This window comes from Larus michahellis, chromosome 3 (genome assembly GCF_964199755.1).
Source record: "Larus michahellis chromosome 3, bLarMic1.1, whole genome shotgun sequence".
NCBI classification, from domain to species: Eukaryota; Metazoa; Chordata; class Aves; order Charadriiformes; family Laridae; genus Larus; species Larus michahellis.
The window spans coordinates 124,017,410-124,030,985 of NC_133898.1; the positions used below are offsets into that span (position 1 = coordinate 124,017,410).

General features: G+C 44.1%; 1 protein-coding gene across 1 annotated transcript in view; it reads left to right on the forward strand.

Annotated features, from left to right (window-relative positions):
* EVA1A (eva-1 homolog A, regulator of programmed cell death) overlaps positions 1 to 13,576 on the forward strand; it is a 216,797-nt gene that overhangs the window by 54,395 nt on the left and 148,826 nt on the right. The window contains exon 2 of the mRNA XM_074582008.1: positions 4,599 to 4,813. Within this exon, the coding sequence (XP_074438109.1) occupies positions 4,599 to 4,813 (215 nt within the window). The remainder of the gene's footprint in view (positions 1 to 4,598; positions 4,814 to 13,576) is intronic.

Below are 13,576 nucleotides of genomic sequence, written 5' to 3' on the forward strand. Positions count from 1 at the left end.
GTAAATCACTGCTTTGGTAATGACATTGGTCTTTTGAACTGAGGAGTTGTTTAGCACTTGATTCCTATACATTGGTTTAATTTGGGAGTATGGATGTCCACCAGCAACGATTCTGTGTCCTTGACACAATCTTGAAAAAAGAGAATTGCTAAACCCAAAAGTTTAGAGGTTTTTTTTTTGTTATCTCAGATTTTAAAAAACGTTTGGTGGGCTTAATGCTTTAGATTTCTTTTATGCTTTTATCATGCTTTCAAGCAGAAATATGTGTTTTTAAAGAAAAGCTCAAATTACCACCTGCTTTAACAATGCATTCCCTAGACAGGCAAGTGAGTGAACCACCAAAAAAATTTCCTGATAAAATAATGAGAATTTATGTCACTTCCACTCCAAGATGAACCATGACAAAATAGAGTAGATCTGACTGTGGCAGTACAGCTGGGATGTTTTCCTCAAATAATTCCTTGCATTCAGTTCCTGGATTGACAATGGTGATTTCCCATCCCAGAATTTGAAGATGAAGAAAGGAGTGCCAAATGTCTTTGGCCATCTTTAATAACAGCCTGCCTTATCTTTGTTTGGGGTGGCCACTTGTAAGGCTGTAGCTTATATTCCAGATAATAGTGCAGAGAAAGATACTCGATGAGGAGTAATAAAATCATTTGATAATACCTTTATCATCTCAGTTTCTTGACTGTCATATTTTGTGGTCTGTGAATAGCTGACTGGTGATCTGCTGCATCATTTTACTAAACTAAAATAGTTTCTTGCGAGCATCCAAAAGAGATTTTTTTTTCATGCTTGCCAGGAAAGAGTCAATGAGCTCTGTAAGCTATTCCTCATGTAATTATCAAGTGCTTCTTACCTTGGTACACAAGTGCCATTGAAGTCCTCAAATACTTGGCATTGGCTACATGTTTATGCATTTCATTCAGTAAAGAGCAGCCCAATAGTTCCCTCCCTAGTACCACAAGTAGTGGTACAAAAGGTCACTGGAGACTTGTTAACAAAAATTCAGCAAGGATGCTGAAAACAATTCAGATTTTGGGTGTTACTGAACCATGAATCAATGGGTAAAGAAATGCCAACACTTTCAGAAGAACTATCAATGAATGTAGCGCAAATCTGGCACGCTTAGAGAGGAAAATAAAGAGCATTAATTCTCTACAGCTACTTCGTTTTACTCTTTGAAGAGCATCGTGTCATCCCTGATCATGCCCATGCCCAATCCAGTATCTTCTCTCTGACAGCAGTCAGTGCCAGATGTTTCAGACATTGGGCTTTATTATTAGCCGCTCACCATCAAAGCATTCAATCCTTTCAATATCTTGAGCTTGAATGAACTCAAGTTATTTTGAGATTGCTGATGGAAGACGAGAAGAAGGAGTTGTTTGCACAAGTGATCTGCACTAATTGCAGGGGTTGAGACCTTCCCTGATCCTGAATTGGTAATATAAAAGGCATGCTGTAGGATGGCTGTTCTGACAGGGGAGGAGCCAGTAGAGTCTTGACTACGCTTTGGTGGTATTTCTCAGGCTCCCTAATAGGTCAGCCTCAGGGCTAAGTCCTAACGCAAAGTCCTAACGCGCTGGAGTAACAGTGTGGAAGGTGGGGTTTAATGTTTTGTGTTATATTCTGGTTTTGTTTGTAGTTTGCTTTTCCTGATGCCCATCTTGTACGGTTGCCTTACTTTTGAGGGAGAAGAGCTGATCTGACTCCAGGAATTAGTGTACAGCATCACACGGAACACATATTCTACTGACTGGGAAAGGAACTGCACTCCAGTAGTTTATTTTCTCCCCAGAGCACTTCCTTGAACAAGTGAGATAAAGGCACTAAATTAAACAGTGCTGTTCCCTGATCTGGTGCAGCCCTGTCACTTACTCTAATTACTGGGGCTGTGCCTCAGCCTTTTTCATAGAAGCAAATGCTGCCCTGGGGACTTGGAAATTAATATGTTGATTTCAGTAAATATCTATTTGGCACACACCTTGAGGCACTGTAGCAGCAGAAATGCTAAATAAGAACTACAGACTAAAATTCAGAGAAATCAGAGAATCCAGCCCTCATAGCAGCAGCTTCAGAGCTGAAGCGAAATTACTGTGTGTTGGTTTTCTCTAAGAATAATAATTATAGCTGTTTTAGACACCTTGAAATTTGTTCGGACCAGTATTCTTTCACACAACTCCTGAGCTAGGCTTCAGTGTTGGTATGGAAGAAGAACTATTCCCAGTAAAAGCTCTGGATGAGGCCATACTATTTTGGAGAGTAAGAGGAAGTTGCTGGATATGACTTTAGGGACAGAGAAAAGGCCCTGGGAGCGTTTAACTTAGTGGAGTAAATATACCCTACAGATGTGCCTACAAGGATAGCTATAGTTGACATGGGAATGATTCTGGGCAAGCCATGTGAATTCTCTCCAACTGCATGAATTGTGTTTCCCTGTGTGCATTATCGTGACTTGGAAGACAGGACGATGAAGGTGAGGAAGCAGTGCACCCTGCAGCAATGAAGGGTAGCTGCATGCCAAGCTCAGTATAGCAAAGATGTTGAGAAGCTGGAGAGAGTCCCTTTGGCTGCCAAGAAGGCAAGGCTTGTGGAACATATGATAAATAATAAGAGGCTGAGGGAGCTGGTCTGTTAATCTAGAAGTAAAGAATAAGGAGAGTGGGATCTAATTACTGCCTTACTCTACCTAATGGTATAGAGAAAATGAAACCAGTCTTTTCTCTCAAATGCACAATGAAAGAACCAGAGGGAACAAACAAAAGTCATAGCATGGGAAATTCCGATTGCATGTAACGAAAAAATTTTTCACCGTGAAAGTTGTTAAGCGTTGGCACAGGTTGCCCGGAGAGGTTGTGGAGGCCCTATCCTTGGAAATATTTAGAACTGGGCAAGGCCCTGGGAAACCTGGTCTAAGCTGTCTCTTCTTTGAGCAGAAGGTTGGATTAGATGACTTCAAGAGGTACCAGCCTAAATTATTCTATGATTATGGACCACCAAGAGAATAGTCACATTTTAGCCGTTTTTAAAAAACAAGCCTAAGATATACACCAGGTTCCCTTTTAGGAATTTTTCCAGGGATTACTTGTTTCTCTTAATGGTTTTGTCTTTTCTCTCTACTCCACCTCTTAAGAAAAGAGTCTACCAGCAGCAATTCCACAGTGCCCTGTCCCTGTCTTCCTCTACCTTTTCTTAAGATGTAGAGGAAGACAGGGACAGGGCGTTGTGGGATTGCTGCTGGTAGACTTGTGTTGGTGGCCAGTAGAGGGAAGGGGACTTCCAAACTCATTACAGATAGAAAGTCTGTAGGGTTGAATGGGACTGTGGCTGACGCTGGCATGGGACATGCTATAGAGTTGCCTGCACAGATGTCTCTATATCAGCACCACAGTGGTTTCCCCTCATGCGCAAGCGTGGCGAAATCAGGATTTGTTTGGCAGTTGCCATGGTAACCTGACTGCAATCAACCCTTTTAACTCAGTGTAACTTTAACGAGGCTTTGTCCTCATGCTTTATTCTTGTTAATTACTTTATTATCGTGAATAACGTCATTCTCTAACAAACAAGCAGAGATTTGGTTCTGCATACTGTTTTCCTTCTAAAAAGATTGAAACTTTGCAGAACTGGAGAAAAAGCAAAGCTTTTGTGTTAAAGGCCTAGAACAGAAGGTGCAACCAGAAGAATTAAAATGGTGTATTGTGAAGGGAGAGAAAAATGTGACTGGTGTGCCATTATGCAATAGGACCTCACACAACCAGCTGTTACCCCAATTTTCCCCTTAGTGGCTCTGTGTCTGGGTCTTTCTTGCCTATGATCACAAGTTCACAGGAAAAGTGAGGTTGGAAGGGACTTCAGTCTATCCTCCTGCTGAAAACAGGGTCAACTAGAAGGTCAGACCAGGTTAATCAGGTCTTTATCCAGTAAGGTCTTGAAAATGTCCAAGGATGTATACTGCACAACTTCTCTGGGCAACCTGCTCCACTGCTTGACTGCCCCTGCAGTAACTCCATATACTCGGTCTGAAACTCTCTTCTTTCATCTTGTGCCTGTTATCTCTCATTCTCCCACCATGCACGACTGTGAAGAGCGTGGCTCCTTCTCCTTGATAACCTCCCTGTAGCTGTCTCTTCTCCAGGCTGAACAAGCCACTTCTTACAGGGCAAGTGCTCCAGCTCCCAACCATCTTGGTGGCCTTCTGTTGAACTCACTCCCATTTATTGAAGTCTGTCTTGTACTGGGGGACCAAAAATTGCCTTCAGTATCTAGACGTGGTCTAAATGATGACTCTGGCTTAGCTGCATTTCCTGTAAACTTGACAGATATGTCAATATAAATAAGTGGTATCATTGGGCTAAGAGCTTGGAGCGTCTGAATATGGCTTCCACTAAGGATATATAACATGGCTGACGGCCAAATCCCCAAGCCTCCCCACCTGTCATGTCATTTTCTCTCTCCTTTGCACGTGTGTGAGATGAGTAATAAATCTGCATCCCTCATTGCTCATTATTGGTGTGTTTTTTAGACTACACTGTTGTTAAATCACCTAAATATTAACTGCCTTTCATTAATGATGGTTTTTGTCATGGTTCTTGCAGGTTACATATCGCAAGTACTAAAGAATTACACTGACCATGCCTGCGATGGAGAATATGTCTCCCTGAGATGTCCTCACAGAACCACCATCAGCATCCAGTCTTCTTTTTATGGCCGTATTGTACCAAGTCATCAGATGTGTCCTTCTCGCTATCCCCACTCCTATGCAACTTTAGTTAAAGAAGATGTCGCCTGTTCAGTTGGCACTTCCCTTCAGGTATTCCATGTTAAACTGGATCTGTTCATTTTGGACTTCATCTTTCCTCGGCCTGGCAGCAGCTGTCTGTGATGGTGCTTCAGAGACCTGCATTAAACAGTGCTACCCAGCATGGGAGCACTGACATCTCACACAGCTTAGTGGAAAATTCATATTTGTAGTTTAGACAACCCCGAATTAGATTTTGCTGATAAATTCCTTAATTTTGCTGCAACGCTAGTCAGTAACAGTTAAGGAATGTGGTTGAAACAGAATTACACTGCAAGACCACATTATGTTTGATCGGGTTCAAAGATTATTTTTCTTTACAGTTTTCTTTCCCATTGGTTAGTTTTTTCAACAGATTCAGAGGTTGCTGTGGCATTCTTTTTACTTCAGAACTGATCCTGTTTCAGGAGAGAATCCTCGTTACGTCTTCTAACTCATTTGGCTCTTAGGCCATTGTAAGTGACCACAGAATCATACAATAGTTGTGGTTGGAAGGAACCCTTAAAGGTCATCTAGTTCTACCCCCCTGCAATGAGCAGGGACATCTTCAACTAGACCAGATTGCTCAGAGCCCCGTCCAACCTCATCTTGAATGTTTCCAGGGATGGGGCATCTACCAACATACATCACTTAAGCTTGTAATCTCCCAAGCATCAGTAGTGAATCAGCTCTGTCCATTTGTATAGGGAATGTTGACTATAGGTATCCTCCCAAGAGCACATGTGATGTCAGCAAATCAAAGGATTATTTGGAAAGCGCCAGTGTTACTCAACTGTCAGTAGGAACAACTAAAATTAGAAACATGAGTTGGCTGATGTTGTTGAGATGAGTGGAAGAGATGTTGAAGTAAGAACAAGTCTTTCCAAGTGCAGGATTTGGAACTGTGAAGACTTTTGGGCAAAGATCTCAAGTATCCAGTGTGTTTATGGCTATGAATCAATAATATCTCATAATAGAAATTTATAGCAGTACTAGGTTAATGAACCTACAGGGCTAGTGAATAATTTGGCTAAAGGCCAGAGTTTCCCACATCACTTCTCACTCTTGCATCCAGGGTTTTTTAAGAGGAATTTACAGCTTTTTTTTTTTTTTTTTTTACATCCATATGAGTGCTTTGGCTTCCAAATGTCAGTGGTAAATTCTCAAGAAATTGCACAGGGTTGGTGTTTGCTGGTGGTGTAACCCTTAAGCCAACAGATTTGCAGCTGCCCTCATAACACTTCCACTGCACAACAGATGATTGAATTGTAGTACGGGAGGACACGGTCCTTATCAGCGGAAGGTTTTCCCAGATGGGATAACGAAAGTTCATAATATGACAGACAAGGGGCAGTTGTGTTATTAGGGTGGGAGAACACAAACTGAAAACTTTGGTGGAGGCTAGCCTACCCTTTCTTTCTTTTATTGATTTACTGCAAAATTTACTTGAAACCTTTCATTTACCAGTGTGATTGATATACGTGTGAGGCTATGTGCTTAGCCTCATCCTTTGCGGGTTAGTGGCCCACTTAAGGCATCTGGAAGAACTTGAGAACAGGGAAGGTGTAATCTTTGGCTTTCCATGTCATGGTTTTATGTGCAGAAGGGATTTAAAAGAAATCTTTACCTGCCTGGCTTAGCTCCTTACGTCCTCAGAGGTGTTACCCATTAGCTTTGCCTCCAACACTTACAGTGCTTGTAATTACAGCTTCCTTATTTATCAGACTGCGAACTGTGTTCCTTGTAGGCAGTCTTGCAGCAGATCTCTTGTACAGTACGTTTGTTACATGACTGAGACCAGAACATTCCTGTTCACCCATTTAGGGGGATGCAGCTGTGCTAGGGAAGTAGCTGATGTTCTCCATTCTGCCACAAATTTCTTGAAGGACCGTGGGCAAGTTCCTGAGTCTCTTTCGAGAAGATCGATAGTGCCTCTTCGGTGCCCCCAAATCTGACTTTGATACCTCAGCGTGCTGTGCTTGGCCAGGGTAGGATGAGACTGAATGCCAGAGATGAATCTTGTCTTTTTTCTCAGTCCTGGAGGGGGTGAGGCCTCTCTGAAGGGTACGCCAGAAACTCCACAAGCTGAATGGCAAGCTGCCTGCAGCTCACTAGTAGGAAATGCGTGTACGTAGGAAAATTGGAAAGCTGTAGACAAGAAAATTGCGTGTATGTTTGTGGTTTTGAAACTCAACTATATGGCTGCTATAGGCAGGACCCATTGCATGTTTGTTCTGATTGTCATTAACTTAAAAAGTCAGCCAAACCAAACCCTTCAAAATTAAGTATATAAAATCACTGTGTCTAATCAAACCCATGACTGTATAAACTTCCTGCTTCTCTGGAGAGTGGCCTGGGGGGAGTGTAAGGGGCACTAATTAATACTATTCCCTGAAAACACTACCTGTGGGTAACAGTTAATTCCCATTTAGAAGCTCTCTCCCCTGTAAATGCCCAGTTCAGACATTGTTTCTATGTAAAAAGGGGAAAAGAAAGGGTTGATTACACTGAGACAACCACTACTAATCCAGCCTGATGTGGTTGGCTGCCAGGATCCCTTGCTTTAGTCACTTGTTTTTGTTTGAAATTAAATGCAGACCACTTGGGAGAGCGTGTCTGAGACATTAAGGCAGCGACCCCAAACTACACGTTTCTGTTATTCTGACACCATAATGTCAGATTCAGTGGGAGATTTCCAAATGCACAAAGAATTTGGACATTCAGACTGGGATTTCAGTTTTGATGTGGTTGGTCTCTTGTAACTTCTAGATCAAGCCACACGAATACGGAGAGATCAGAACAGCAAAATAAAGTTGTGTTGAAAGCCAGACATGATTTCCTTTTTAAACAGCTCCCTCCGCTCCCCACATTCCACTCAGTTTAACAGGGGAGCCCAGAGTTAGCACAAGTCACGTGAGATATGTGGCAGGATGGAAAGAGAGATTTGTGCTGCATTCATGAAGCATCTTTGAGATATTTTGAAGATGGAAGTGTAGAAAATTCCCACTCATCCTTTAATAATAGAAGCTAATTTGGGGCACTAGCACTGTTAATTAACAGTCTGGTCTGGTATTGGCTCTTCTGTAGTTTCCTTATGGAGTCCCGTAGAGGGTATTCCCGACTGCGAAGTAAGAGAGAGCAATGTCCTTGTCCCAGCCAGGTGGGATGGATGGGGGACAGAGAAGAGGAACATCTGGAGCCTCGGTGACTCTGGTAAAAGGCACCCATGCAGTGCAAACTGTCCTGCCTTCGTAGAGGACGTCTGTGAGGAGGAGCTTTGTGGTGGCTGAACCATCTCTTTTCTTGCTTGTAGGTCAGGAAGAGCAGCTGCCAGGACCAAAATCTTTCACCCAGAAGAGTAAATTATTGAGTATCAAGGGTCATTTAGGTATATTGAAAACGGTTGGCAGTAGGTAAGAAGGTGTTTATCCACACCGCATAATTTGTGCAGAGAGATGAGTTGTATGCTCACTAGAAAGTCTTTGTCATTAAAGGAGGATCATGCAAAGATGTTAATTTGGGTGCACAAGCTGCATTAGCATGGTCCTCTGTGTGTGTGCGTATGTGATGATTTGTAACTCCCATGTACCTTTAAGGATAACAAAAAATGTTTCTATAAATTCATTAACAACAGAAGGAGGATGAGGGAAAATCTCCCTCCCTTACTGGATGCAGAGGGAAACATAGTCACAAAGGATGAGGAAAAGGCTGAGGTGCTCAACGCCTACTTTGCCTCAGCCTTTAGCAGTGGAACTAGCTGTTCCCTGGGCACCCAGCCTCGTGAACTGGGGGACAGGGAGGGGAAGCTGAATGAGGTCATCACAATTACAGAGGAAGTGATCAGTGACCTGCTATACCGCTTGTATGTGCACAAGTCTGTGGGACCGGATGGGTTACATCCAAGAGTGCTGAAAGAGTTGGCAGACGTGCTCGCCAAGGCACTTTCCATGATCTACCTGAAGTCATGGCTAACTGGGGAGGTCCCAATGGACTGGAGGATAGCAAATGTAGCACCCATCTACAAAAAAGGCAGAAAGGAGGATCCAGGAAACTATAGGTCTGTCAGTCTGACCTCGGTAGCAGGGAAGGTCATGGAGTAGATCATCTTGAGTGCCATTACAAGTCATATAATGGACAAGCGGGGGATCAGGCCTAGTCAGCATGGGTTTAGGAAAGGCAGGTCCTGCCTGATGAACCTGATCTCCTTCTATGACAAGATGACCCGATTGTTGGATGAGGGAAAGGCTGTGGACATTGTCTACCTAGACTTTTGAAAAGCATTTGACACTGTCCCCCATAGAATTCTCATGGGAAAACTGGCGGCTCATGGCCTGGATGAGCATACGATCTGCTGGATCAAGCACTGGCTGGATGGGCGTTCCCAAAGAGTGGTGGTCAATGGAGTTAAATCCAGCTGGCGGCGAGTCACAAGTGGTGTCCCTCAGGGCTCAGTGTTGGGACCATTTCTGTTTAACATCTTTATTGATGACCTTGATAAGGACATAGAGTGTATCATCAGCAAGTTTGCAGATGACACGAAGCTAAGCGGGAGTGTCGATCTGCATGAGGATAGGGAGGCTCTACAGAGAGACTTGGATAGATTGGACCGATGGGCCAATGCTAATGGAATGAGCTTCAACAAGGCCAAGTGCTGGGTCCTGCACTTGGGCCACAACAACCCCATGCATCGCTACAGGCTTGGGGCAGTGTGGCTGGAGAGCTGCCTGGCAGAAAAGGACCTGGGGGTTCTAATTGACAAGTGGCCAAGAGGTGGCCCAAGAGGGCCAATGGCATGCTGGCTTGTATTAGAAATAGTGTGACCAGCAGAAGGAGGGAGGTGATTGTCCCCCTGTACTCAGCACTGGTGAGGCCACACCTTGAGTATTGTGTCCAGTTCTGGGCACCTCAATACGAGAGAGATATTGAGGTGCTGGAGCAAGTGCAGAGGAGGGCAACAAAGCTGGTGAAGGGCCTGGAGAATAAATCTGATGAGGAACGATTGAAGGAGCTGGGACTGTTTAGTTGGAGGAAGAGGAGGCTGAGGGGAGACCTCATCACTCTCTACAACTACTTGATAGGACATTGTAGAGAGGTTGGTGCTGGTCTCTTCTCACAGGTAATTAGCAATAGAACAAGAGGGAATGGGTTCAAGCTGCAGCAGGGTAGGTTTAGGCTGGACATTAGGAAAAAATTCTTCCCAGAAAGAGTGGTCAGACACTGGAATAGGCTGCCCAGGGAGGTGGTGGAGTCACCATCCCTGGATGTGTTTAAGAGTTGTTTAGATGTGGTGTTAGGGGATATGGTGTAAGGGAGAACTTTGTAGAGTGGGGTTGATGGTTGGACTCGATGATCTCAAGGGTCTTTTCCAACCTAAATGATTCTATGACCCTACCTTTACCCCTTTGGAGCAATTGTGCAGGTGCAGTTGGTCTGAGCATGCAACCCAACGATTCTGAGAGCTCGAAGGTTTTTGGTAAGTCTGTGCATTGTGCTTTCACAGTGGAGTTTTGCTCTGTCCCACATCAACCAGATAGGGTCTGTCAAGCCCATTTTTAATCCCCCCGATGTGTGATTTCTTTAGTGTGAGTATGGAGAAGAAGCTAAATTACGTTGCTGCACAGCAGGGGGTGACATGGGAACGTATGGAAACACCTTTTACTCCGAGGAGATCTGCTAGGGACCATCCTCATGTGCTTTAGCATCTCCCTTCTGCTGTGGTTGTCTCACTTCTCACACTATTGCATACATTTGCATTTCCCTGCCATGGGGACATCTCATGAGATCTTGCCTCTGGAGAAATAAGGAAGGTGATAAACGGATACAGCACCAGTGTGTGCTTATTCATAGGAACACATAAATGTTGGCACAGAGGACAAAGGAGAAATAGGAGTGTTAAGTGTTCTGCACTGCCTAATGATAAGTGCCTGCTGATAAGTGAATCTGTTTAGTAAAAAAACTCATCGCTCCTCGCCAAGCTCACAATACCCAACTTGTGCCTGCAAAAATGCATGGAGCCACGTTTATATTTGAAGGAAGCTGCTCAGCTGGAGAGGTTTGGAGTAGCTTGCTTATAAAGCTTTCTGCAGCCGCTCCTTCCTGGATCAGCATTCCTGATGTCACTTGGTTTCAGAAATAAACTACTTAAGGTCTGTATGGAAGGATGTTTAATGGTTGGCCTAAAATTATGGCTTATTACCAGAAAACTAGATTACACTCTACAGCAGATTACCAGCAATTTTCGCAGAATGACAGAAAAGTAAACCCACAGTTTATTTAGAAGGGAAACAGAAAGCCTGGAGCAAAGCTTATCTAGAAGACAAATAAAAAGCCCTGGAGAGGCACTTATCCATGGTGTTTTTGCTCCTGGATATTTATCAAAGACTAACTGTAGGCTAGCTTCTGTCTTTATATATGCACGTACTGAAACCAGCAGAAAACTGCACTCAGAGGGCAATATTTTACCGTGTGACTTGTTTTCCAGAGGGGAGCTGTGCTTAGAAGGTGCTCTGGAGCTGCCATGCCTCTCCTTGGAAAGATTAGCCACTCTGGGGAGGGAGCCTAGGCATGGCCTGTGGCCTGGGTCCCTTTCAACACTCTCCGGGACAACCAGTCCTTGGTGACAGGAATCACTAGTGCTGCTGATGTGGTATTTCCTTTTGTCCTTTAAGCGAGATACAGGACACCTTTGCTGTCACCGTCTCCCGCTGCCCCTCCAGCAGCGTGTGAGGCAGCGGTACAAAAGGGAGCGGATTCCTTGCATGCTAACCACGGGATTCCCCAAACCCTTCTTCCCCCCCTTCTTATTCGCACCTACCAGGAAGGTTTCTGTGATAGAAAGCAAAGGGGAGATGACCTCTTTGATGAAAGATGAGATAAACTTTCCAGTAGCTGCGCGACTTTCAAAGCGTGGGCCAGTTGTTGATCACAAAACGAGGGGGCTGGAAGGTGTGTGTGTGTGGGGGTGTGTGTGTGTGTGCGTGTGTGTGTTACAGTTTCTTTTATTTTCCCCAAGTGTTCTGGATCAACAGTGTGAAAGAGTAAAATACAAAATAGAAGACAATGATCCAATTGCTCTGGTTTTCTTGGTAGGCCAAGGACAGTGGCTCCTGCCACGTCCAGTCACAGGATATTGTACGGTCCCACTGGTGTAACAGCCCTACGTGGCTTTAACAGGAGTGAGGGTCCTGCTGTATTGGCAATATATAAACTTATTAATAAACGGTCCTTTATCATGATTTTGAGTGTCTACAAGATGATGATGGTCAAGGGGAAGGAGGGAGGAAAATGACAAAAAGGAAGAATAATGGTCATCAGTACCACTGGGAGGAGAACCCGCCATTTGTCACATCGCGTATGAGAAGATCTCCACAGCTTACAGGCAGTTTGAACGAGGGAAGTTTCAGTCACAGAAATGTCAGTGAATTAAAGAGCAGTTTGGGCAACTCTTTGTCGGACTATATTAATTACTTTGCAGAGGATGGTGAGCAGTGAGCTCAGGGTCCAGAAGAGGTTACTGAAGTCCTGAAGTTGCTCTTAAAAATCAGAGAACCAGTGCAGCTTCATTCATGAATCTTGCCCAGGCGGAAATATAACTCTCTGGCAAGCAGCTCCCCCAGCTAATTATCTGCAAGTGGAGGAACTGCTTGATGCAAAGGTCATAGATAATCTCTAAATTGTCGTATCTTTGAAATCTTTGGCTTGAATGAAGTAGCTCATCAGGGCAGCGTGTATGGACTGCAGAAGAAGAGACACAGGAGGCAGAGGTGGCCGGTGCAGCCTGTCTCCCTGATGAGGCAGGACGGCTCCCCGGGGTGTAAGCCTCCTAATGCCTTGTTTACTCTAAATTTAAACTTTCCAAGTCATGGGGCTTCCATCATTGCCACTAAGACCCTGCTTGACAGTGTAATGGTTTGCTCTCAATGATTTTTTTTCCACTTTGTGTTTTAAGCTTTCCCTTTCTTTAATCCCATGACTTTTGGTTATGCATCCTTTTGTATTTCTTGAGCTTAGACGCCCCCTCCCTTTGAAGTTGACCCCGCATACAGATTAAGTTTCCCACTGTTAGGAAATGTAGGTAATGGTTAATTAGGTGATATTTGTGATGCAGCTTTTATCGGGTCTTTCTATTTGCTGAGCATGTTCCTGCTCTTTGTGAATTGCTTTCTCTGGGCTCTTTTAAGGCTCTGCCAGAGGAGCTCTGGTGCATCTGGCCGTCGTGTTGTAACATCCCATCCCTCTGCTGCCTGCCCTACTGTCCTGCTGGCCCTTACTCCTCCCATAGCAGAGCTGGTGAAAGGGAATGTGTGCCCAGTTTTCAGCTCTTTTTTTCACAGTCTGGCGTGTTAATGTGAGTCACCAAACATGTGGGCACAGTTCCCTCCTCCTGACTATGCTGTGAATGTTGCAAGGTCCATTGCGATAATTTGGGCAAAACTGAATTAGTTGCTAACGGAGCAGGCTGGGAAGGTTTTCTGATGAAGCCATAGGCAGGTAACCATCAATAAGGATTTCACTTCTTCGTGTAGTCTGTCCTTCCCTGCTGGTGGTCCTTGGAAAATCCTCTTGGTCCATGGACTTCTGTAAGTTGCATGAATGAATAGAGATGAATGTGCAGTCTTCAGATAATTGGAAAAAGGACCTGTAAGTTAGTTTGCAACTTAAAATTACTAAGTTTACAGTGTGTTTTAAAGTAATACCAACATTCATGTGTTTATAAAACAGTATCAAAATTCAAAAGAAATGTGACATGACACTGTTATGAATGCATTTCTTCACCAAAAGGGTTGTCAAGCATTG